The sequence below is a fragment of the Streptopelia decaocto genome (assembly GCF_964273445.1).
Source record: "Streptopelia decaocto genome assembly, chromosome: 1".
Taxonomy (NCBI): Eukaryota; Metazoa; Chordata; class Aves; order Columbiformes; family Columbidae; genus Streptopelia; species Streptopelia decaocto.
The window spans coordinates 66,475,927-66,503,132 of NC_138663.1; the positions used below are offsets into that span (position 1 = coordinate 66,475,927).

Genomic DNA, 27,206 nt, shown 5'->3' on the forward strand with positions numbered 1-27,206 from the left:
CTCCTTGACTTCCCACAAGAGAAAGAGAAGACAATACATGCTTGACAGACAGGAGAGCTGCTCACCCACAGGGAGAGCGTGTCTAACAGCAACTTACAACCTAACACTAACCAGCCCCTTATGCAGTACAATGTCTCCTCTGCATTAATCCCTGCCCCTTTCTCCTCCAACAGCATGTGCACCAGGACAGCCACTTCTGCACCTCCAAATCCCATGACCTGAACACAAACCATCCAGTATCAGCAGCACAGCTGGCTCCATTCATTGCATCGCTCACATTATCCTGTTCATGAATGAACTATTAATGGAAGTAATTCCTGAGTCAGAAACAGGTGGAGGGGAAGAATGAACTAAAGTGAAGGGAGGTATGAATGAAGGAGAACAAAAGCAACAAATAAACACAGCATGAAGAGTGCACAAAAATAAATAAACAATTAATCTGAGCATGCAATACAAAAGAAAGGAATGAAGAAAGGATGCAAAAATGATGATGTGTCTCATATTAAAAATATGCACTAATGCCTTGGGCCTGACTTTTTCAAAGTAACAAAATTATTTTCCTGCAGTACTTGCCAAGAATATTTGATAAAAACTACCCAGTACCAGACCAGCACTTTAATGGCCCAGGCTTCCTTTTTACAGCTGTACTCCCTGGGAACACAGGAGGTTCCACTTAAACATGAGAAGAAACTTCTTCACAGTGAGGGTATCAAAGCACTGGAACAGGCTGCCCAGGGAGGTTGTGGAGTCTCCTTCTCTGGAGACATTCAAAACCCACCTGGATGCCTTCCTGTGTAACCTCATCTAGGTGTTCATGCTCCAGCAGGGAGATTGGACTAAATGATCTTTTGAGGTCCTTTCCAACCTCTAACATTCTGTGATTCTGTGACTTGTAGACTTTGAAATCCTGGGGTAGGTCCCCAGTGACTCCTCCCAGCTGGCTGCAGGGCAGGCTGTGGAAACAGATTCCCAGGAGAAGAGGCTGGATCTTGCTGTGGGATGCTGAATCACAGTGAGTGGTTGTCACTGTGGTATGCTCAAAATTGATTACAGATGGGATTTATCCCCTGTAACATAAAATACCTAAAAGCTAGATGTCCAGCCTAAACTAGCACATTTAGTAAAACAACACTCTTGAGGGACCTATGTCTCTCCATTGACTAAAGAATTCATAAATTGATAGAAGACACTAAACTCGGTGGTGGCTAACAATAGATGAGATAAATCCTACTTTTAAAGATTGAAGCCTTTTCTGCTAGAGAAAATGACATACTGCATCTGCCTAAACAGACAGGCTTGAGCAGTTTAGTGTTATCAAAGGATGTGTGCCAATTATAGCCAGATAGTGTTGAAAATCCCCTGCTCCCTCCCTTGTTCCTCTGGCTAGTGTGTATTATATAATTACTTGTGAGTTATCCAGAAACCTTTTCTGGGTTTCAAGAAAATCAGTTAAAGGTTGAAAGATGGGGTAGAAAGATGGAAGGGAGAATCCAATTTCAAGGAGTTTAGGTGCTGGGCATGCAGGTGTGGAAAGGCAAAATAGCATCCCAAACTGCTCAAGCTTCATACTGTGCCTACCCGCACTCAACCCCCTGCCCATGTACATAAGAGGCTTTGCAGCCAGAGTGGCACTTCTCTGGAGTTTGGCATTTACTAGGTGGACAGTAAAGAGAGATCATCTTCCAGCACCAAATTCCACTGTGCACTCCTGAGAGCTGTTGCCTGACTCCAGGAACAGGCAGTGGTTGGCTTGTCAGCCAGCACAGCTCTAATACCTGTGGAAGCCAAGAGAAGTTTGTGGAGTATAGACTTAGGGCTGGACTTAGCGCTGAGTATGGAGTTTGTGACCTCGGCAGCTCTGCCCTGCCTCCAAGTGCACAAGGGAGGCTGACACTTTTGCAGCTGTTTTAAAAGCTGTCCTATTATTTATTCATGCAGTTGGGTTAATTCAGCCTGGGTGCAATAGAAACAATGCTTACAATACACTATTCTAACACAAGTTTTCACATCAAGCAAAAGCTAAACTAACACAGCAAGTGGCATCAATAATTAAAATGGCTTTTGGGAGGGAGAGGATGGGCCCAGAAAGCTGCAGGGCCAGGTCTGCGATGTGAAAGAGCAGACATATCTCTCCCTGCACGCAGGCTTGCTCACTACAGGTGGTCAGAGCCTGTACAACAACTACTGCCTGCTCACAGCCACCCTGCCTGGGCATTTGAGCTTGTCAAAACTAGCAGTGCTTGTTCTTCTGCCCACTTGGGCCATAAAAATGGCTGTGACATTAGGCAGATTGTGCAGAAACTACTGTAGCAGCCATCCTGTCTGTCTTGTGCTCTCCAGGGAATATCACATACACTAACACTGGCTTGCTAAGTGTGGGTAGATGTAGGGACTGCGAGACAGCCCTTGCAAAGTCCATTCTTCCAACCTGTGCCAGTGTTCCTGAGCTGGCTTCATTGGAGTTGGATGGGGAATAAGAACCAGACGAGGTCTTAGTTCTAAAACACCAAAAGGTCTTTGAGCTGCCTCTTGCTCCCACTCAAACAGCTAAGAAGTTGTGACTAGCCCTTGGGCTATACTCGACTGGAAATGCCAGCACACTACATTGCACTGCCAGCCCTCTTCTTCCTGCAGCATGGACAGGAAAAATATCCAGGATTATAATCCTGGGCCAGAATTTCTTCTGGAAATCCCTCGTTTCCATGCATGGCACACCGCTGGGTGTGCAGCCATTGCAGAGCCAGCTCTCACAAGCAGTTGATTAAAATTTACTTCCAAAAAACACCAACTATTACTATCCCCAAGATCAGAACTGACACAGAAAGAAAGTGAAAGTACCTGCAGACAGTACAGTTACAACCAGTTGAACACGTGTGTTTTTTCCTTCTTGTTCTAGAACATTTTGTGTATATTTTATGTCTACTTTTATCTTTGTCTTTAAGGATGACAAATCAGCAATATATTGTGAAGAGCATGAATTGTTAGTGCATGAATTATTAGTGCAAGAACATAGTCTCTTGCCTGGAGAGATCAGACATAGGTTTGAACCCTGAAGACTCAATTGCTTGATATATGTCCATGTACACACAGTCCATGCTCAAGATATGCCTATATACACACAGCCTCAACAGCTCAGTTCCCATCTTTGAGCCTTGTCTTCTGCATCTGTAAACAGGATGGCAGGATCACTCTTTCATCAGACATTTGGAGTGTTCCATTGACAGGTGCAGTGGAAATTGAGAGTAGTGAGCATGCTGGAGTAGGGCCACCTGCTTTTATGGCACTCCTGCAACATGCAGAGACAAAAACAGACAACCACAACATAGCAACTCCTGGGCATTGAGGCTTGGAGAAAGACACCAAGCTTTGCAATAGGAACTGTTCCCAGTAGCTGCTGACACAGCTTGTAGTCACATGTGAGGCAGAAGAACATGGTCATTTGCAGGGATGATGCCAAATTTAGGACGACAAGGAATTGCCAGCCGATTGCTATTGCAATATTTCCCTGTCTGAGCAGAGGCTATGTTTGGACTTCAGCAGAGTATCTGTCAGGGGAAGCAGTCCACACATTGCTTGCTAGAGAAAGAGGCAATTACTTTTAATTGCAGCTCTCAGCATGAAGAGACTGGAGAGAACATATGTCTTGTTGCTGGCCAAATCAATATCCATACAGTATATTAAAAAAAAGAGCTGGAACAAAGGTCAGATACCAGCAACAATAAGCAGCAGCAATTGCAGCAGGAAAGAATTTTGAAATTTGTGCCCAGATTTGGCTCTTGAACTCGCATACTCCAGTCTTTCCCTGGAGTAGAAGTGGTGTGTATATTGGATTTAGGGTTTCCGTTTGGCTTGGTTCAAGAGAAACCACTGCAAAATTCAAGGGAGGTAGAGAACATTTTGGAGAGAATATAATAAAGGATACAGTGCAAAGGACTTTTTGCCTAATGGAAAGACAGCTCTCACTAAGGACTGTGCTTCTGCCCGGTAAAAGAAAGACACAGTTAAGTGCTGGTCATCCCTTGATACAGGCATCTGAATGAGCTTGTTGCCCCCTGACTGCACAGGTCACATCACCCTGCATGGCAGCCCTCGCTCTCACACTCTGGTGCAAAATCACTCTGCCTTCTCTGTAGCAGTTCTCACAGTGAGAGAGGTGCTGTCCTGTGGTCCTGCTGTCCCCTGTTTATCATACAGAGAGCTGTGTCTTCTCCTTTTCTCTCATCTGAAGTAGATGAGGACCAAGTAGGAAACAAAGGCTCATCTCAGTTCCTCAGGCCTATCTTTGCAGAAAGCCTGTCATCTTGGACAATGCTCAAAACAACAATGAGATGCTTTTCTTCCCAGCACTTCATACCCTGCTCCTCTGACACTGGGGGCTGACAAGTTACCAATGGTTACAACGTGGAAGGCAGAGCAACAAGCACATGTTGAAGTGCTATAGATCTCACGCATCCACAGGATTTTGTAGACCAAATTGCAAGACTTGAAAGAGGAGAGAGGTGTAAGCTGAGAGATGCATGGCTTGTGTGACCAGGAGAGGGTCATGGTGAGACAATTGAAGGGAACAACCCAGCAAAAGCAGCCACTGAACAGAAGCAGGGAAGAAACCCGAGATCTTGTTCAGAAAAGGGACAGCTCAGCTCACTGGAGTTTTTTATAGTGAGGATGTTCCTCAGTGCTCTGTGACTGCAGTGGTAATGAGAAACCCTTACTTAGCGTGCTTCCTCACACAGGCCTCTTCATTACCACAAACAGGACCAGTTCCCCTCTCACTATCCCCATAGTCCAGTTGGACAATCTGAAAAGGTCACCCATCTCAAAACTGGACAAAAAGAGAAGCAGGTATGGAGTCAGCATTCACTGCTCCCTGCTGGTCTCACAGCAAGGAGTAGATTTTTTTCCTCCTCTGACTCTCTGTACTTCCCAGAAAGCATCAGAGGTGCTTTATCTGGATGGGGTGAGACCCCAGTCACAGAGTTTCCCAGCCACAAAATGTTCTAGCATCACTAATTTTATCACCCAATGGTGCTGAGCTCCTGCTAGATGATTGCAGGCCCTCTGAGGAGAGACTGAAGTGAAAGGGCTGCTGATATTAAGGGCAAAGCACACTGCTGGGAAATGCATTGAGAGGTGCCAGATAGGGAGTGGGAATGGTGAAGTTCCTGCAGAGTGAGGGTGGAGGGGCATGGAGGATGGGGTACATGCTGGTGCAGCCTGGGATGGAGTGGGCTGGCAATGCAAGAAGGAGGAGAAGAGGTTTCCACACTTACTCCAGGACGTCCCTGTTGAACTGCTTCTTGCTGTTGCCCAGGAACTCCCCAATCATTTGGCGGCTGAGGCCTTTCCGCTGGAGTAAGAAGTGTGCCACTCCAATGGGGGTGTCCGGTATGAAGCCTCGGGAGATCAGGAACTGGATCCCTTTGTCTGGGTTTCTGAAAGGGAAGGACAGAGACATGGTGAGTTTGCATGTGATGTCTCTGAGGCATTATTGCCTCCGGGTCACCTCATAGTTTGCAGCAATGCAGTTCTCAGTATGTGCATGGGCTCCTAGGAGTTCATGTGTTTGGCAGGGATGGGACTTGGTGAGGGCAGGGCAAAGTGACTTGGGGGAGTCCCCCCAGTTGCCACTGAGGACAAAAGGATGTCATGGGACCTGCTGTGTCATTTGAACAGCACCTGCTGTCACCTGGCAATCACAAGTGCCATCCCACTGCCATGAGGGATGCTGCTGTACAGTACCAGTCTCATCAGTGACTCTCTTCTGGTATTCATCTCCTTCAGAGTCAAACACTCTTGTATCCTCCCTGTCCCAGCTTGGTTTGCTTAGGGGCCCTATGAGGACACGATTGGACTGTGTGTGTCCCATGCAGACAGCACAGGAAATATAAGTAGGTTCAGCTGCTCCAAATGCAACCCACAGAAAGCTGTCCCCAAAGACCAAGGGTGAGGGCTGGGTACATGACTCTTTGCTTTAGGAAAGCTGGGGTTGCAGCTCCTATAGAGAAAAACAAAGATAAAAACATGACCGTGACAAGACTTTGCTGCCACAGCCCATAGGCAAATGAGGTTCAAGACAGAAAGGGGGATAAACGAAGGTGGGCACTTTTTCTGTAAAAAAACCCAACAAAACAAAACAAAACACAAACAAAAACAGAAACAAACAAACAAAACCCCAAACAAAACAAAAAAAATTCTCTTGTTCATACATTTTTAGTGCTCAGTGTTGAGCGACACTTTCTACCTTCCTCACCTGAGCCTGGTGCTGGCTGCCTGAACAGAAATCCCATGCTCAGATTTGCTTATCTCTTCCTCCAGTTCCCCCACTTCCCCCACCCTTAACTGTGTTGTTCTTCCTTTCTCTATTGATTTACCTCCTCAGGCAGAAATCTCTGTGTGTGGGTGGATGAGAGCACGCACCTGGAGAATGCCTTGTCAGAGCTGGGAAAGAGCTGCGTGCTGCTCCCAGACAGAGGGTTTTTCTCCCTCTGTGGCTCTGAGTCCTCTCTGAGAACAGGCATGATACTGAGTGGGCCTGACTGCATGGTTGTGGGAGTGATTTTCTGCAGTGTCTGTGCCTGCATATGCAGCTCTTTGGGGGGTAGTGCACGTGTCTCAACAAGCACACATTTCTGTTTGCCTATGTCCTGTACATGTAGATTTCTCTTGTGCCATATGTGTTCATCAGAGCCCATGTGTCTGCATATGTTTTTAGCAGGGCTTGTTGTGATAGGACAAGGAGTTTAAAACTAAGGGAGGGCAGATTCAGGCTAGACATGAGGAAGAGATTTTTTACAATGAGGGTGGTGAAACACTGGCCCAGGTTGCCCAGAGAGGTGGTAGATGCCCCATCCCTGGAGACATTCAAAGCTGGGTTGGACAGGGCTCTGAGCAACCTGATCTAGTTGAAGATGTCCCTGCTCATGGCAGGGGGTTGGACTGGATGAGCTTTGAAGGTCCCTTCCAACCCAAACTATTCTATGATTCTAAATATTTTGGCTTTCTCCTCATGTCTTATATAAGCACACATGCTTCTATGCATCCTAGGAGTAGCTGTGAGCTTGTGTAGTGCCTGCCCCATCATACAGACAGGAATGTGTGTGCATGTGTGTGTCATGCAAAAGGTTTTCTTCCTATATTTCAGTCTGCACCACTGAAGGGGGTCTGTCACGATGCACTGCTGCTGAGCAAATTCGTGCAATGCCAGGAAGATTTTCACATTCCTTTGGTTCTCTGAACTGGTGAGTGGGGAGAGGTAAGGGGGTAGCTTCTTCATGACAGAATGCCATACTCCCATCATTAACCCAAATTCAAGGATCTTTGTCAAGGCTTAAGGAGTTAGCTTGCTCAGGCAGTTTCCTGGGGTGAGGAAAGGATAGGATGAAATCTCAGAGCATGTGAATGCATGATATGCACAGGCACAGACTGTGACACTGTCAGGTGGTGAAGGATGTGGGTGAGCAACATATGTCTAGCTATAAGGGGATCAGCATTCAGGAGAATGGCCTGCTCCTTACAGAGGCCTCATGCGTATACAAAAAGTAGATAGGCTTGAAACAGTTCTGCTTACTCTGCAATGTCACAAAGAAAATATACTAGGCAGTGTGGCATCCCTGGGGAGAGTGGCTGGGAGAAAAAGTCAGCCCATTAAATTCATGACCAGGAGAGCTTCAAGATCTGATATTGAAAAACCCAGGCCTTCTTCGGGGAAAAGCAACAATGCACCTTCTTTATTACCACACAGATCTCTTGGTTCACCTTTAAAGAGCACAGACAAAGTGCTCCTCTAAGTAAAAGGTCATATGGTCAGGGCCAAAGTCAAGCTAAGTAACAGAGATTCACAAAATGCGCCTCCATCTGTATACTTTGGTATTTGGCAAGGGACAGTATGGTGTTTACAGCACAAGGATGATCTCAGCTACACTGGTGTGACCCCAAAGCCACTGTACGGACTTCAGATTCCAGAAGACCTGGAAGTTGAATATGGCCAGAACAATGCAGCTCATACAGTGGCGTGGATGTGCAGATTTAAATAGAGGTGGAACATACAATGCAAGAGGATGTAAGATAAAACAGTCCAGCTGTGACAGTCCTTCTGCACTGCATGGACTGTAATTCAAACATCATTGCACATACTGTTCTTCCAATAACAGCAGTCTTTCCTGATTTTTTCCCAGGATTCAATTTGCTCCCCACAAAATCCTGATAGCAATACAGCATCTCTGCCACTGAACACCTGCAGATGTACCCCATATACTGCAGCATGTGGCTTTTACCCAGATGTGCAGCAGACAACTCCACTTCCATCTCTCCTGAGCCTGGTCCCTCCTATTTTCTTTAGTTGCAGGGGTGTTAAACACAGCCAGCAAATGCTGTGGGATTCCTCACGTCCTGCTGGCTTTCCCTCTGCCCACGCAGCCAGCTGCCCACACACATGGAGTTATTACAGCAGCGCTGCATAATGATGCACTCTCCGTTCCAAGGATGCCACCCCCTCACCGTGGAGCGGGGATAAGGAAAGTGCCACAGCAGCACAGCATCGACATGTTCCCAGGGGCCTGCTCAGAGCTGGAGCGCTGCTTTCTGAAAAGGCAACGCAAGGCCGACTAGACTATGGCAGATGCTGCTGGCAACTGGAGGCTTTCAGCTCTTGGTCCAGGGAAGCGATCAGCAAAAGAAATGTGCGCCCACGCATGCACGGCCTCAGCTCCGTGCCCTGTGGGTTGGTGCCCACACCACAAACCCCACAATGGTAAAATGGCTCCTTGTTAGAAATTGACAGGGAAACCACCAAGCAAGTAACTGCAGAAAGCTGAAGGGCCTTCCCAGCCCCTTGGATGGAAGTGCACTGCAGTGTCACAAGGGGAGCCATGTGTCCCTTAGATCCCACTTAGAGAATAAAACAAAGACTTCACTCCTCAGAGCTAACAGGTCAGTTCCCTCCCTCCCTGTCCTCCAATATTTTGTCAAAAAAACAGCCTTGCAGGCTACCACACATTATTTCAGCAGGTAGTTTCAAGGGAGCAGGGAAGGCCTGGCTAGGAAGTTGTGTTTCAGAGCTCCATGTTAAATCTATTCCACAGAGACCTGCAAGATGCAGTGAACTCAGGTCACTGAATGAAGGAGAATGGCAGAGCTGCTTCCTCAAAATGGACCTGGTGCTGCTAATCTGTCACATGAATGTGTGCCAGGCAGATCGGGGGAAGAGGAGAGGCTGGGAAAAAGCATTTTCACTCCTGCTTTATCTCCGCATCAGTGCTCATGTCAACTGTGCAGGAACCAAAGGAAAACACACGTGGTGGAGGGACTCCTGCTGAGCACAGCTGAGAATACTGAAACACAGAGCAGCAGAGACGTGAGCCCCACATCCCCCTCCAGAAGTACACCTATCCCAACACAAACACCAGAACGTCTGTGTGGACCTGGAACTATATCACAATCAACCTCCTCTGTGTCTGGTGCCTACCTTTGCCTGCTTGTGTTCACCAGGCAAATCAGAGTGCACCCGGAGCCTGAATTTGATATATATACATGGACCCACCTGTTCACAACGCGATCTCAGAGCGTGTAAAATGTGCTCCTCAGTTCTGTAAGAGTCTCAAATTTATCTACTCTAACATCACTTCTGTTCTGGATGTGCTCTGAGCCCAGCTCTAAGAACCTCTCTTCCAGGTTCCTGCCTCTTACAGTCCACATCCTCCACGTACATAAATCCTGTGCATTGTCTTGTCTGTGCAAAACTTCTGCCTAGGACTATGTAACCTTTAGTCCTTACTCTCACCAAAAGGTCCACACTAATGTGCAACAAAACATACTTCTAGTATGGGTGTGTTAAATCCCCAGCATCTTCATCAGGGGACTCAAATGGAAACCAAGACAGCATAAGATTGGGAGTGTGATGATGGAGCAAAACCCAATACTTCTTATGGCTTGCTTTGATGAGAAAATTCTCATCAAAAGGCAATGAGAAAATCTAAAGCTCCTTATAGGAGCTCAGCTGCTTTCTGTCAATCCAAAATAGACTATACATGACCCCTCGAGTTAACCTCTTCTGACGGTAATCTCTGGACTGCCCTGCTTTTGCTTTCACACCTGCAAACTTTTCATAGAATATCAGACTCAGATGTATGAGAGACTAAACCTGGTCTGTCAGGTGAAAATCTACCCAAATACCAGAAGGAAAATGACAGCCAGAGCAGTCGTATCAGGCTAGCTAAGCTCAGCTCTACCCTTGTCTCTCTCTCTTTACTTGGAAATGCTCCACATTAAGTAACCAGGGCTGGGCTGTCACAGTTTAGCCCCAGCTAGCAATCAAGACCACAATAGAAGTTTGCTCACTCCCAAATCGGGGACAGAATTGAAAGGGAAGGGAGAAACTTATGGACTGAGATAAACACAGCTTAATAAAATAATGAAATAATATTAAAAAGCCACTTCTACTACTAATATATATAAAATGGAAAATAGAATATAAAATGAAAGATACTCAATGCAATTCCTCACAAACTCTGTCCGGACCAAGCAGACAGACCCAGGGAGAGAGCACCCTGGTCCCAAACAGCTGATCCCAGGGGAAGAGAGAAAAAGCTAAAAAGGCAGAAAGGCCTAGAGACCCACTGCAAAACAGCAGAACAGCAAAAGGCCAAACTAAGGAATTCCAGAACCAGACTCAACTGAAACAGAGCAGAATTTAAATGGATCTCCATCTCCCTAGCTGGAAAACCCTACTCTCCTGAAATGTGAAGCATGATGTTAATGGCATGGAATATTCTCATTGATCAGTCTGGATGGCAGTCAAGGTCTGTCCCATCCATGTCCCCCTTCCCAGCTGCCTCACACCTGCAGACAGAGCACTGAAAAAGACCTTGGCTCCCAGACAACAACTAACAATAACAGTATGTTCTTACATTCTCTTTGTTCCAATTCCAAAACAGGGGAAAGTTACTTGAAGAAAAATATTAATTCTGTGCCAGGGTGTTATCTTCTTGTTCTCAAACTGCATCCAAACAACAACTGTGCTAGCTATGCAAAGAAAAGTTCCTAACTGCCTAAAGAAAATTACCTTGCTTTCAATCAAACCAGCACATGTGTTTACATCCCCAGCTACACTTGTTCCTTTACAACAAAGTGGAGCAGGAGCCCAGATCCCAGGCTAGGCTGGTAGATGCCAAATGGACAGCAACTGAGACTGAAGGTTTAGAATTCAGGAGACCATGGGTACTACTCATGGGGCACTTGGCTTGTTCCTCTTTTGGGCAAAAGATCAGGCCAGCACTTGGGGAACTTTAAGGAAAAGCTTCTGGGCAACCAGCCTGTGGTCTGCATTGCATACCCAGATAGTCATGCCCTTGACTATGAAAGAACTTCCCTGGAGATGGATCCAGACCAAGATCCTACCATCACCTGTTCCTGTGAGGTATGAAATAAGCTGGGAAACACAAAAGAGGAAGAATCACTTACATATTAAAGAGGTTCAGCCCAATGCGGTAAAGACGCTTCCTCATGGTGTCTGTGGAAAGTGTGGGGGACTTGCAGCTAGCTGGATTCTCGCAGTGGTACCTTGGGAGGCTGAGGATCATGGCCTGCAGTGCTTCTTTTGAGGACACCTCAGAGGCTGACTTGGCTGAAGTAGAAGTGCTGCTGCTGCTCAGCTGCTCTGAGTTGTCTGCATTCTCAGACTCAGAGCCTTTGCTTTGCCCTGTCTCGTTGCTGGCATCAAACTGGAGCTTCTGCACTGCCATCTGTCCAGGCTCAGCACTGCTCTCTCCTGTGCCATTAGTACTGACATTCACCTCGGTGAAAGTTTGGCTGTTCTGGAGAGCACTGGACTCAGGTAGGCTCTCTGGGGCAGCTGGTTGTTCACTGGCTTCTCCCTCCCCTTCTCCTGGGCTTTCTTCAGCCTTGCTAGCTTGAGAGAGCTCAGCCTGGGCATTGCTGCTGAGGCAGTTTGCCATGGACACCGAGGTAGACGATGAGACAGAGATGTTCTGGTTGTCAATCTGGACTGTGACATCTCGAAAAGCCATCATGAGAGTGCTGCTGCTCTTGGGTAGGGTATCTGGCAAGAGCCCTTCCTCCTTCTCCTTGTCCTGCAGCTCAGCTTCTAAGTCTTGGTTTGGCTGCATTGAGCTGGCACTGAAGGTCTCCCTTATCTGGTACGAGCCCCCATCTTGCAGGGAGCACATGGTCTTCAGGCTCCAGGTGCTGAGGGCATCATCAATAGACTTGGCCAGGGACTGAACTTGTTCCGTGAAGGAGTCCTCCAGCTCAGTCAGCGCCCCACTGATCGTGGCTGGCAAAGATGGGGACCTTACCAATGGGATGCCCACAAAGTTGTACCCCTCCACCAGGGCTTTCTCAGTGGAGAAGCTCTCTGAGTTCTGGACCCGGACTTTCCTCAGAGAGATGCGGCGTGGCATGCGACTCTCCAGCAGTGAGTTGCGGATCTTCTCAAAGTTCTTGCTGAGCTGGTACTGCCGGAAAGCAGTCTGGATGGTGCAGGCTGCCCTGCGAGATACCAGGTGACCTCCATATTTGTGCTCTAGCATTTCGATCTGAAAGACAGACAGGAGAGGTTCTTTTTTGTTAATTGACTTCTGATAGCTTTCTGTTACATCGGATTAGTTTGCAATCATTGTCAGAAGAACTTTTAACACTGAATTAGCTTTTGCCTGCACTGATGTGCCCTTGATTTCAACAGCTGGCCCCAATTTGGGCATGGCTAGCTAAAGCACCAGTACTGTGAGCTTCCTCATAGCTGTAACATGATCATGCCCCTTCCTAGAGCAGCAGCCATACAAGCTGGAGCCTGGAGGTGCCCTTCCCTTGCAGAATCACTTCTGATGGCCTTTGGGGCAAGCTCATCACTGCAAATACAGTGTTCCTGCTTGGCAGTGTTCTGGTAATGTCAAGCACCACCCCTTGTCTCGAAGTGTTATTAATGTTCCTCCCCTCCTTAGTCACCTTAGGAAATACTTTCAGGGAAAGGAGAAACCAGTCAGAAAAAGGAAAGAAAAGTTAAATTTTAAATGTGTGAAATGTTGGCTTGATCATAGGAGCTAGTGATACGTATCAGCTTCCATAGAAGTTAGTGGAGGCTGGGTTTGTTCAGTATCTTCTAAAGAGAATTCTGAATTCCAAAGTGTCTTCCTTTCTGATACCTGAGTTTTTCAGGTGTCAGTCAGCAGTGAAATGAAAACTACCCAAGAAAAGAAAGACTCTCATTTTTGAAAGGTAAAAAATTCAGATTTTAAACATTGAGACAAGATATTAAGAACAAGTAGAAGGAGGATTTACTCCTCCCTGAGCTGCTAACAACAAACACACATGTAAATACATACACAAACAGCTAGGCTGTATCTCAACACGCTTCAACAAAGCAAGTATGTACGGCAATTTCTCTTCTGTAGTCTAGTATTTATACTTCCTGGTAATCCCCTCACCCTTCCTCTGCAACTGGACCTTCACTAACATGCTACAAGAGAATGTTAGATGACTTGGTTCCAGTGAGTAACTGATGGAGGACAAGGGGGACAGTGTGAAGTTGATGGTGGATGATGTGATTGAAGAAAAATGAAGGTTGAACTCGAATTACCTTCACTGAGATTTGGGCTGAACTATGAGCTAAACTCTACATTGTTGGCACTTCACAGGACAGACTGCAAGTGCAGACTGAAGTGTTTATATATATGTGTGCACACATGGAAAAGCCAAAAAAAAGATGAAGTGCAGGACTGGGAGGGTGGGTGAAATCAGTCCTGAATTAACAGAGAATTCACTACATCATTCATGTGGTATGAGCTCATTAGCAGATCCAAAGGATGAGTTTTACTGACTGCATCCTTATCTCCAGACAGATACCACCTGCCCCTCAACATGCCTTCCTGGCCCAGTACTCACAGGATGAAGGACTGAGTTCACAGAAGATCTGAGTTTAAGTGCAAACTGCTTTTTGTAGTCAAACTGAGACTAAGGCATGAGCCTCAGCTTGCAGAGTCATGTCATGTCATGCACTTACTTCTTTTCCTTTTTTGTAACACTACGCAAGTTGCAGATAAAACTATCAGTAAGTGATCTAGGTACAAGTGAAAGCCTGGAATGACAGCTGTGAGAGGTGTAAATCATCTCTGGCATATTTCCAATACTAACTTCCCTGGAAGTGGGGGAAGATGCTATGACCTTGGGAGATGACAGAAAGAGAGGAACAACATGACCTCAGCCAGCCAGTGCCTGCACTGGCCTCCTGGCTGCGGAAGTGAATACTGAAGGCCTTGCCCACTGGCACCCCGCCACGTCAGGGAGCAAGAGGTCTGGGGATCCTGCTGCCTTGGGTGGGAGGCTGCCATTTCTGGAAGGCGGACACATCCTTTCGTATTTCCATTGCTGGAAAAGAAGCAAGGACCCTTTGCCTTTTGCTAAAACATAAGGTAGGCTTCTATTTTCTGTTTGCCTAATTTAAAAAAACATTGGCCTAATTCTTGCTCTGCTGCCCTCCCAGAAAGGGTCTGCAGCACTGGTGCTGAAAATCACCCACACAATTATAATGGATTCAGGCTCATTTACCACACAACCTGCCAGTAGGCTTTTGGATAAAAAAGGTGTCTGCTTATCCCCAGAGTTTGATGTGTCAGAAAAGAGGAATACAGGGACAAAAAGAGATGCTAAGTAGCAAGCAGAAGGGTTTTGCTGGGGTTCTTTGTCCTTTCTGAAATTACCATCTGAAATACCACCATAAAATCAGCACTCCTGCCACATCTCTTCAAAGTTGGCCTCCCTGGAAAGAGACTGAGTTATCCCTTGGCCCTTCACTTCAGAAGAAAGGTTCATACAAATAAATGAAAATTAAACAAATAACCTGCAAAAGTCCCACTCAGGCAGTTACTATTGACAACTGACCGTGAGCACTTAATATAATGGTCTGGTTAATCAAAGTGTGGAGCTGATTGTGTTGGGAGGGAAAGAGGAACAAATGGGAGGGTCAGACACAGCTATCTGAGGGACATGATAATAGCAAAATGCAAAATAAAGCAGAAGCAAGAGCCTTATAATTATCTGAGGTTTCCAAGGAGGTGACAGCCATTCTGAAAACATGAAATTCTTAAGCTCTGATCTTATTAGAGGCCAAGACAAGATGTCATTGCTGATCTGAAGTAAAAGGCCAGTTATCTCACGCAAGGACAGTTCCCAAAAAGGCAGACTTTAATAACTACTAAGAGGAGAGATCCTTCTAAAAGTCTAAAGGAAAGATGCAAGCTGCCAGTACCTTGCAAAATCATCACCAGCTTTTTGCAGGCCATTATCTCAGTCCTCCCAAAGGGCTAAAGCATTAAGGAGCAGAACAAGATAGGAAGTGAGAGTAGTCCCAACCCAGTCTGTGCTCCAGCTCATACCAGGTGTGCAGGGATGGGTTCTGCATGTGGTCCAGGGCCAACCAGCCCTGTCCAAAGCAAGGGGAGTCCTACAGTGTCTTGTGGCTGGGGTAATAAGGACCGAGGACTGGTCCAAAGGATGCTTGAGAAGGCTAGCAAAGGCAGAAGCAGCATTCCCATAGAGAAGTGCCCTTCCCCACCCTTGCACATGGTCTCTGTCTCTCTCTCCTTGATGTAGCCCAGCCATTTAGTGTTTGCTGATGTCTGAGACATTCACATTTGCTATCAAGTCGAGCTAACTGACACTCCAGAGGAATTAAGGATTTCACACAGCTGTTGACCTGTTTTCTTCCCCTCGAGAAGAGGAAAGGGCATCCATTAGCACCACAGCAGTCACAGGTAATGGAGATGTATGTCTGGCTTGCTGGAGGAAACTTCTCTTCCCATTTGAGAGGCAAGAAAGGCCAGACATGGTTGGCCTTCTCTCACTCCTAATAAACCCTATGAATCACAAGTAATTGCCTACTTAAAGCTGCACTTCTCTGGGGAATGATCTGAAGGCCGGTGCCAAAGGAAGGGAAAAGCAGGAGGGGGCTGGGGGGATTTCAAAGAATAATTAGCTTAATACATTTCTGGGCCTCAATATGAACACTCAATTTGAGCAATTCAGGCCTTGTGGCTGAATTAGAAATGGCTGGGAAATATCCATTGCCATGAGGGATTGCACATGAAGGGAGCTTTAATAAGGTCAGCCTAAGGCAAGCCAAAGTGCCATGCCTGGATATGGCCAAACATTTGAGGTGCACACCTCATGGCTTTGTTGCCCATAGGCATAAATTCATAAATCTGCTGGGAGAGAATGGGCGTGATCTTATTCTCAGTTAGTACTGTTTTTTCCCCCAGGTTGCCACTGAGCATGGCGACATAACACCATGTTAGCAAGAAAAGAACCAGGCTCAGTGACAGAATCTGAGTCACTCAAGTCAATGCATGCATTGTAAAAAAAAAATTAAAAAAACATACAGAACATACATGTTCCGTGTCACTCATTCTTAATGCCTCTCCCTCCCACCAACCTCTCACAATGGAAGGACATTGCTATAGGGGTCATGTGTTAATAGGACATTTTCCTTCACACATGGGACATCTGTTGCTCTTCAGCACAGCAGAAGAGTACATATGCCTGAAAGCATGCTCCTCTCTTCTGTGATCTGCTCTATTTTCCCAACATTATCTTAGAGCCTAAACATAGGGGAACTTTGGCACTTGAGTTTCCTTTCCACCCTTCCAGCACAGTGTACTTCTGCTCTGCGCACTGTCATCATGCTGTGTTTCATGGGACAGAGAGCAAGGTGAGACATGACTCCCCTCACCAACCCTCTAGAATGACACTGAGCGGCAATGACTGATGGATGACCTGCACCTCCAAACCCTGCATCAGAGGATGTATGATACCCTCCTTCATTACCAGCACTCAGTCCTCTCCCAAAAGCTAAATGTGACTTCACTGTGAGACTAAAAATGTCTCCTTCCACCTGTCTCTTCTTACTGTAAGTTCTATTAATGTATTATAATTTGTGCTGTGACAAGGGAACCACTGGGACAGTCTTGTGAGGGTTCTATCACCCTTATTCCTGTTTCAAGAGAACTACCTGACAAGCAAGTTGACAGGAATACCTATGAAAACACATACTAGAGGACAAGACTGGAAGAATTAATACTCTTCACTCCCTGAAAATCTCCCCTTGCAGAGCTGGAGGCAATCCACTGAGGACATCGATTGGGCCGGAGGAGCACACATACTTTAAGCCCCCTTTGCTATAGGAAAAGTGGTTTCACCTATGAGATAGGCTAGGTCCCTGCAAGGTCAGTACCGCAAGGCACCAGAATTTAATGAATGAGCAGCTAACATGTCCCTCTGTCTCACATGCATCCAGGGCAGGTCTGACCTCTCCTGCAAGAACAGTGATAGGACAACATGACCTTAAAGCTTAAATAACACAGGACAGACACTCCCCTGGACAAATCAGAGCAGCTCTAGGACATTGAGGAGGCTAAACCCATATACAGCAGCAAGATCTGGCCCACCCTGAGGATATGCCACGTTAGTTTGTGAAGCCAGTTAATTAGTATCTCTAGATTTTTTTCCTGGTGTGAAGCAAGAATTCTGTCTGAGTTGTGTATGTAGTATTTTGAGAAAGACGGAGCTAAAGAGTCAAGGTCTCTTTTCTGCTCAGGAATTTAGTGGGCCATTGATCTGACATGTATGTTTAGGGACAGCAGCGATGCCTTGAGGGAAGTGGTAGAGAGGTGTCCCAGAAGCAGCAGCTTCTTCTGTGGGAACCTCATTAGCTAAGACCTTTCATCTGCAATAGCACAGCTCTCACTGAATTCTCCCACTGAAAGTAATCTGGATGCTTGTGCTCCTCATCTCACATACTGCAGGGTCTGCATATCAAACAGCCTCTGGTTGAGCTGCCATCCCAGGGAAAAGTCAGAAACTATTCTTTAGGTTTTGCTTTGCACAACAGCTCTCCTGGTCTGTAATCTGCAGAGATGCAGGGTTGGGGTGGGGGCACATTCCACCTCATTGCCTTTGAGTGAGGAGGCCAGCTGCTATTAGTCCCTGTTCCGCTATCCCCTGCTGGGAGCCCATCAGGAGGTGCAGCTAGAGGTGGGTATGCTTCTGCTCTGGTGCTAGCCTGTAGCCTCAGGCACAGGAGGCAAGGCTTGCAAATTCAAGAACTGAATAATTTTCTTTCAGCCTGGTAAACCTGCTTGTCTCTTCAGCATCCATCACTGGGTTGAAGGCAGTGATGGTAGCAATACACAAACACCACTGCAGACACCACGCAGGACACTCACTGAACAAACCTCACTTCCCCTGAAAGCTCATGCTTTGAAGTGGCTAATGTGGAAGTGGGCTGGGGGACTTCCCCAGTGTGATCCAAGAAAGCAAGATGGCTCTTGGAGACTTCTCCCATGAGGGAGATCTTTTGCGACAATCAGATGCTGGGAGCCCTTCAGGCACTGTACGTTTGTCAGCAAGACAGCACCTCTGGATGTCACAGCTCTTGGCTGTCCACAACCCATCTCTAAGCCTACAGTCACAACTAAGTATCTGGGTCCATTTTGGACCACAGAACCCAGGCAACGAGGAGCTGAGCCCAGCAGGTTTGAGTGAAAGGGTGTAGCAGTCAGAGGTGGGGAAGCTACTTCCTCCATCAGCCCCACATAGCCTGTTCAGGCAGGGCAAAAGCTCAGGGTGCACAAAAGGCTAAAGTACTTGCTGAAAGATGTCCCACCGCAGTGCGAATGCAGTCCCACCCACCCCGTCCCCTTTTCCCACAGCCTGAGGAGGAAGCCTCTGTACCTGTTTATTCTTTAGGTCAAGGGAGAGCTCATAATCGGAGGCAGCTGCATGGGAACACGAGGCCGTCCCTTTGCTGCGCTGCACTCTCACTGGGGAGCCCGTGTGGTGGAGGCTCGCCTTCTGCACCAGAGGGGAACACCCCGCTGCCTGCTCTTCTTGGAGCTCCGCATGCTGGGCTTTTAGCGTCTGGGTGTCGGACCTGCCTTCCTGGCCACTCTGTCTGCCGGCCTCCTTCGGATCCTCCGTTTCACACCCGGCTTTCTTGCTTGTGGAACCGCTGGGATCGTCACTGTGAACAAAACGCAACGTTTCGCTTTTTTTATTTGTTTTTTTTTTTAAATTGTATTTTATTTACGATTATGTTTATTGTTGTTCACTATACTCATTCACTGAGCTGCATTTTAAATGTTTAGGGAGCCTGTGCTGTGAGGGGCGGGTCTCTCTCAGTGATGGATCAGGACTTCAGGTCGATGCAGCCAAAGCTCTGATCCCTCCCTCCCTGAGATCAGGCACCTGAGCTGCACACACTGTATGAACCAGTCCTGTGACTGCTGGAGCTGCCCAGATGCCTCTGCTCGTGGTGCTGCAGCTGGACATGAAGAGCCAAAGAAGGTGTCAAGGCCCACAGACACCTCTCCTGCTCCCTGGAGCAGCTAGCAGCAGGCAGTCACCCCTGTGCCCTTGCTGCCTATTGTTCAGCATCTCCCTGTGTACCCCAGAGTCCCGTCTGGCAGGATCCAGTTTTCCCCTGAAGTTTCCATCAGGCACAGCAGTAAGCGTGTGAAACCAGGACCTGACAACAGTGCACTCTAAAACAGGTGACATGTTGCTCTGGACAGGATGGTATTAGCATGTGTCTGATCCACTGAAGTGCTGAGGAAGTCTGTTATTAACCTCTCTTGTCAAATATTTTCAAAACCCATCTAATTTCAAACAAGATTTTGGTATTCTGGGGACTGTTGGAATCATGAGAGTGTTTGTTTGTTGTTTGTTGTTACATTAGTCTCCTTCCCGTTGCTACAGGGGAATAACTTATGATTTCCAATAGCGTACAGGCCAGTCCTCATGGACCCTGGTTTCTACTGCACCAAGTACATCAGATTCAGCTTCACTGTTTTCCAGGGAATGAGTATTTAGCTGAGAGCAACATCTAGTTTGGAAATAATTACTACAGAACCGGTGCACTTAATTCCATTGAAACCACAGGTGTGTACTGCCTCCCACATTTAAACACCATTAAATTATTTAATTCACTTCTGAATCATATTTCTTTCTCTTGGATTTGCTCCACATACAACCAGTTCTGCTGTCATCTAGATAACAAACCATTTTATGATTGGTGTTCATGTCAGAGCAAAATCAGGGAAATTAGATATGATTTTGTGTAGTGCCCAAATTACTTTGAAGCATTTAAGTCTCATTTTCAAAAGTGCTGTAAGTACTTAAGAGCCCAAGTCTTCTAACTGTAAATAGACTTTGCCTCCTAAGCCTCAGAGCACTTTTGCATACTTACTAGTACTTTAAAAGGAAGTTTATTCTCTCCAATGGCGGCTTGTCTGTTCAGTAGATTTAACAATCAAATTTAGAAATATTCTCACAGTTTCTAAAAGGGCTCAACATTTGGTGAGCCAAAGACAGTACCACAACTGCAGAACTAAGAAAGATGAAGGATTTAAAGGAAGAAAGCTGCTTCTTTTATACACATGCATGTAGTCACCAGTTAGACTTAAAAAATAAATTCACAGAAGAAACCAGTCTCTTACATAAACACTATATCACCAACTTTGTCAAAGCATTTTAAAATGACATATCTGTGTCCTCATCAATCAGGAAATGCCACCATTAAAATTAGGCATAAAACTGTCACTATCCTTTTAGGTTGTACACCTTATAAATTTTTTCTGTGTTCTTTCCCTGTTACTATGTAACTGAACACTCCTTTTTCTACACCTGAAGATGTACATGTAAAGTATGTATGCATTTTTAACTACATCCATACATATTTAACAAAGTATTAATAAAAGACTTTCGCCTTACAGCTCTTGCTGTAGCATTTTTATTGGCAGCCTCTGTTCTACCCGTTCTCGTTTTAACCAGCAGAGCAGTAATTTCTATCCTCGGCTCAAGGGATGACCTTGAACATAGATTTGATCATGTTTTCTTTGGAGTGCGTTCCGAAACCCTCACAAGTATTTCAGTGGGAACCAGACTGTGCCCTACAAAGCAATTTCAGCTAGATGCATAAGCTCTGATTCAGCACACCACATATCCCACGTTGCTCTGCTGAGTCAAGGCCACAGTGCAGTGTGCTATGCAGACTTTCTTTAGGGCAGATCAGGGCCCGAGGCAGTAGACTAGAGAGCCAGTTGACTTCCCTTGGAGCATGAATGGACTCTAAATGCCAGCAAATATTCCCTGACGTGATGCTCTTGCACATAAGCATAACTCTTTGTTTTTCTGAGGGCCTCCACTGACTGCTCATGATAGAACGTGAAGTGCGTGCATAAGAGTTTGCAGCACTGGGGCCTGTTGTCCTGCAAGGCTGTACACCACCTCCAGTGTATGCTACCTATTTGGGTTTTATAGCACACAGTTTAGAGTCTGAGTTGGAAATATTCATAGTGACAGGATATCCTGCATGCACTGCTCATACAGAAGAAAAAAACGCAGGCTTTTTAGAATCACAGAATAACCTAGGCTGGGAGGGAAGGCTGGAGGTCTCTATTCCAAGTCCCTGCTCAAAGCAGAGCCATTTTCAAAGACTGGTAAGTTTGATCTGGGCTTCCTCCGGTCCGCTCTTGAACACCTCCAGACATGAAGATTTCTCGTTCTCTCTGGAAAGTCTTGTCAGGGTCCTTAGTGCACTAATAGACCTTAATGTCTCACCTAGGCCTCCCTCCAAACATCCTGCACAGTTCCCCCTTTTCAGTCCAGCCTGGAGCAGTCACTCCCTGTCCCAAGGAGACTGTAAGAGTGCTGGTCTCCAGCTCTGCCACAGCCATTCCCTGTCCATGGCCATGGAACCACTTGATCTGGACTCTGACCTGCAGACTGACTCCCCAGCTTGACCTTGGACCTACCCACTGATGACTGGGCTGTGTTTGACCCTAGGTGCTCTCACTGGACGTGATTCTTACCCTGGCCGATGAAGCACAGGGTGTTGAACGAACCCAAAATGATCAGAAGCTCCATTTAACCTCATCAGTCATCTAGGATATTCCTCAAGACACAGGAAAGCCCCAAGATTGCAAGCACTAGGTGCACACATTCAGTCACAGACGTGTGAGAAGCACCACCAAGCTGAGTGCTCCCACTCACAGTGCGTAACTGAAGCCCCTAAAGACATTGTGCTAGGACAAGGATGCAAGCTAACCTCACATACACGTATAACCTTGCCTTCCTCCTCCATGCATGCTCTTAGCCCAGTGGATACACCCATTCAGAATGTACTGTGCTGATGCGTGGGATTTTCTGAGGGTCAAAACTCGGTCAAATCAAAATCAGATTCCACTGAAGCACTCAAAAGCATTTTTTAGCTGAATGTTGTTTTTATGCCAAATATAAACTTTTTAACCCCCTGCTGGTTTGGCTGTTGTGCTGTTCAGAAAGCAATAGCAAATACTCTTGCTGAAGTGGGAATAGTTTCCACATTCTCTTTTGTAAATAAATAAATAAACAAAAATATGGCTGAACCACTTTTACTTAGTGGGAAAAAAAAATCTCTCTCAAAAAAGAGACAAACCTACTTCACTTTTGGGCAAAAGATCAAACCTGGGAAATTTCAGCGTCAGCTGGTAAAATTCAGTGAGTACAAGCAATGGAAAAAAGGGGTAAAGACACAGTTTGCTTAATAGTCTGAGTGTTAACATTGCAGCCCTATGGTTCCATTTACCACCCTATATTCACCCAAGTTTACTCCCATGTTGAACCTGTTTCTGAGGAAATGTCACGAAGAGGTCTATTCTCTGTTGTCCAACAGCAGCAATGGATGAAGGCTCCATATGAGAGACAAAACACACTGCTAAAGATCAAAACTGATGCTCCAGTGAACTATTGGCTAAAGCCTTAACAATCCTGATTTTTTCACTCTGTCCTCAGTGATACAGTTGATTGGCACAGGTTTTGCTACTAAGTGAGAGCTCAGGAGCTACTGTAATCATAGCAACAAAAAACCCAACAGTAAGAAAAGTAAGTAGGGCAAGCATAGACACTTGCTTGGACACATAGCATGGAAGATCTCTGGAAAAAAAGCGTTATGAAGTAAATAGTCGGGATTCACTTGGTTTCCCTTGGCCTGTGAGCAATCAACCTCCCTGGCTATGGGATGAAGGAAGGGAATGGAGCTATTGTATGTTCTGTTTCTTGGATGAGAAAATTTTTCTAACCACTTGTAATAATTAAAAGTCCCATGCAGAGTCTAAGGTGTGAATCCCAATGTCCTGGCCAAACTCCAAGTAGGTTAATTTAATTCTGTATGCCAGCATCAGCTCTCCAGTTTCAACTGTAATCAGTGTTCTTTACTTGCTGTCCTAAAGTATCATATACCACCATCTTTCACAGTCTTTACAGCTACTCTCGCATGATAAATGAAGCAATTTTCTGCTCATCATGCAATCAGGTAGGGAAGGTTTGTAATGTCTTTGAATTCTGTTTGATTGAAAGTTGTAATATTAATGTAAATCGCTTGCAATCAGATAAAAAAGAAAGACTACAAATTCAGCTGTTCTGCTCTTTCTAGATGTCCCTATATGACTTTTATGACCCACAGCAAGTAGCTTAGTCATTATTACAAATAGATTCCATCTGCTGTAGAAAACATCTCTCATGCTTCAGGTGTCTCCTGCTACTTTTGCACAGCTGACTTGTACATGCCTGCTGCAGACAGAGACCAGTTTTGTTAGCAAAGACGATGACTACAGACAATCTGACTCAGGGCTTATATGAAATACTACAGCTAGTCTAGCATTTCAAGCCAGAAATAACAGGGTTCTGGGCTGAATCCTAGTGTTTGTTTCAAGAAAGCATGATGGTGAAAAAGCCCTTGCTGAGACAATTCAGCTGGACAGTCTTAAATATGCTTGTCTAGCACAGGTAAAAGAGGTTTCTGATATTTAGCTTCTGTGTGCAGATGTTTCATTAAGGTTTTCTATAAGGCATACTCTGAGGGAAGGATGTAGGAAGATGACAGAGGAAAAATGGTATTAGATAGAGGGCTTTTTATTACTTACTTTTTTCTCCCTTCCTGGTATTTTGGAAACCTAAAGCCCAAATCAGTGATACTAAACTGTCAAACCAGAGAATTCCATCCACCCATTCCTAGCAGTACCAACTCCCCACGTCTGTACAGAGCTGTTGTACCATACTCTGTCCTGGGAGAGATTTGACAGCTTTTCATTTCCTACAGCATCAGGATAGTGCCCTTCCTTGCATAAGCCTCGCCAGCCTCCTTGCTGCTGGAAACATAATGTTTGCAGCTTGGCAAGGATCTGCAATTCGAACTGCCAGCTGTGGAGCTGAATCATGGTCATCTGTTGAACCTTGACTGTCAGGCTTAAACATTCCCATAACTGATCACTTAAGAAACAACACGCAGCCCCTTCCCCCCAAATATTTCAAGACAGTTTCAAGTTAGACACAACACAGGACTTGGATGCTCCAGACATTACAATCCATTGCCTCACCGTCAAATACCAGAATCAGTTCACAGTCTGAGAGTAATTTTCAGAGCTCTCAGAAAGATGTTTACAGGGTGGCTGAATGACTAAATAGGGCTCTAGGACCCAGAGAGCTACTCTTCTCAAGGACAGTAATGTTAGTCCTGCAAGAAATTAGAACTGAGCTTTCTCACTGACCACTCCACAGCTACACAGCTCCCATGAGGTCAAGACACAAAACTCGTATCTTTGTTCCTTCTCTCCCACAAGAAGAAACATTATTGCAGATAAATAAGAGCAATAACAGAGTAGCAAAAATAGCAATGGCTCTTCTGGACTTCGCAGTATAAGAAACCAGTCACTCAAGCAGAAGATGCTCAGATGCCCTGTTGACAGGTATAGTGGTTATTCAAAAAGATCTGGCTAATTGAACAGGAGGAAGCTACGTGTTACAAAACTAGCACAGGGACAGATCTCACCTCCTGTTTGTGTCCCTGTGTCACTCCAGAAGAAGAGCACATTGCTGTTTCCCATGTACAACTTACCAAATGCCTTCTTCATGGTACTCAAGGTCAGCGTGCAGGATTGCGACCTGTGACTGAGGTAAAGACTACAGGGACTAGTTATGAAGGACCACAAAAATTTATTAATCCATTTCACAGAGATCCTTATGAGGATCAGTTGGTTATTGTATATATGCTGCTTTAAAGTACTGTAAGTGATTAGCATTATCATTATCATGGCCTGAGAGCCATATGAGACTTCAAAGCTTCAAAGATGTCAGAATAAAAAACCCTTTGAAACTGGCATATGGAGAATTAGAAGAAGAGGTCACTGGCTAATGCCAAGAGAATGGAACTCAGATCCCAAGTCTGCAAGAAGCTGTATTCCCTCTGTCTTAAGACATTTCAGGATTTTTGCTCATCTCCCTGCTCAGAAAAAAAATAAAAATCAATTGCTGAGTTAGCGGGGTCCAAAGTGCCTTTTCAGTTTATTTCATTTCAGTGTTCCCTGAGGACACCCGAAACATATGGTGAACGGGTTGATCAGAATTCAATGAAAAAAAAAATGGCTGAGAGAAGCTTGGTAATATGGGATCTTTTCAAAGTTCAAAGATTTCTGACATACTGGGGGTCTGAGTGCAGAAGAATTGCTTCTGATTTGCTTTTGAGTTCAGGTTTTAGGGTGGCTTGGAGGCAATGCTCTCTGGGAGCATGCTGAAAATGATGGAAGGCAAAAGTCTCTCCTGCCAGAGAGGCAGGAAACTTGGAACTTGATCTTGGCAAATCATCCTCTGCCAGCCGAGCTGCAGCTTTCACAGACAGTCTCCCCCAACACAGACAAATATAGGAACAAGATTCTGATTTTGTCTACATTCACGTAACACCTTGCAAAGCAGTGGCATCAAGCCATCTTCTCACACTAGTTTTACCCAAGAGGAATTAATGATAATTAGGCAAGCTCATTACCCATCCCAGAATATATTACTTATTTCATAAAAAGGCTGGCACACACACCTGTAAAATAGGTTTGACAGTACGGGATGGTAAATATATTGGAAATCAATTAAATGTAACATCCTTTAGCACAGACTGAACCATGTAACATCTTTTCAACATTGCTTAAAGTGGTTTCAGTGAGTATTATTACAGAAAATATAATAATACTAGCAAATGCCTCATGTCCCACAGGGTCCAGCATGCTAAAGTCAGGGCCTTCATTTTGGAATTGGTATTTAAACACGATCCCTGCATGCTGTGTAATTTCCATATTGTTGTGTTCTTGTGCCTTTTGCTGTAGAACAGGAGCTAAACTTTTCTGATGGGCCTCATGTCTTCCTAGTGCAAAAATGATTGTCCAGGTGTCAGTCTGGGCTGGCTGCCTGTCTGACAGCCAGGCTCTCCATGACTAACTTTAGCCACTTGAGGACTAGGACCTCTGCTTTTCTCATGGAAACAAACAGGCTCCTTCGGAGGGTGACTTGGAACAGCAAAGGCAGCTCCCACTGAATGAGAAAAGTTCCTGGTGCAAGGCTGGCTGTGCTGGGTCATGTGGTTGTCACACAGGGGTTTTTTCCTTATAGTTCCTGGGTGACATGTCAGAATGACACTTGGGCCACCTCCCCAGCCATGCCTCCCATTTCACCAGCTGCAGGAGCACAGGGCTCAGCTTAGGAAGGACAGCCCCTTTCTCAGCTGCCCATCACACCTTGGTGCTTGTTGCCCCAGGCTGGTTGCTGTGCTGTCTCTGCTGGTTAGACTAGGAGGAGGTCCCACAGCCTGTCACTGCAGAGGGGGTTACTTGCCTCTGTGTCAAACAGGGCACCTGTGCTTATCACTGAGGTGTGAAAAGCACCAACTGGACAGTGGAGGCACAGGGGGGTCCTACTCTGCAGGGTTTAATTACTTTTACTTTAACCCCAGACCTCTCTTGCCTCTGCAATGTTTAGTAAACACGACCTTTTAGAGTAGGAAAAAACAGATGGCATCCTGCATTAGTGTAACTGCCCGCTCAGCACCCCAGGAAAGAGAAACTTGGCTTCTCAGCAGCAGTCTTTCTGCCACTTCGACTCAAATCTCTTGGCTCCTCATCCCTGAGGCAGGTTTGAGCATCACCAAATTCGCTGACAAAAGCCTGCCGGTGCAATCATGCAGAAGATAGAATTTCACTGCTAAAACGAGATGAATTCAGGGCTGGGAGGCAGCAGAGCCTCTGAAAGGCAAGGAAACCTTGCATATCCCCTCAGCCCATTGCTCTTCCATTCCAGCTGTCTGTTAGCTGAGTGAGGGACACAACTCCTGGCATTTATAGACC

At 45.8% G+C, this 27,206-nt stretch overlaps 1 protein-coding gene across 1 annotated transcript in view; it reads right to left on the reverse strand.

The window, feature by feature from the left end:
- IQSEC3 (IQ motif and Sec7 domain ArfGEF 3) overlaps nt 1-27,206 on the reverse strand; it is a gene marked incomplete at its 5' end in the record, with an annotated part of 101,145 nt that overhangs the window by 18,237 nt on the left and 55,702 nt on the right. Inside the window, 3 exons of the mRNA XM_082059822.1 lie at nt 5,271-5,432; nt 11,458-12,551; nt 18,739-19,027. Of these exons, the coding sequence (XP_081915948.1) occupies nt 5,271-5,432; nt 11,458-12,551; nt 18,739-19,027 (1,545 nt within the window). The remainder of the gene's footprint in view (nt 1-5,270; nt 5,433-11,457; nt 12,552-18,738; nt 19,028-27,206) is intronic.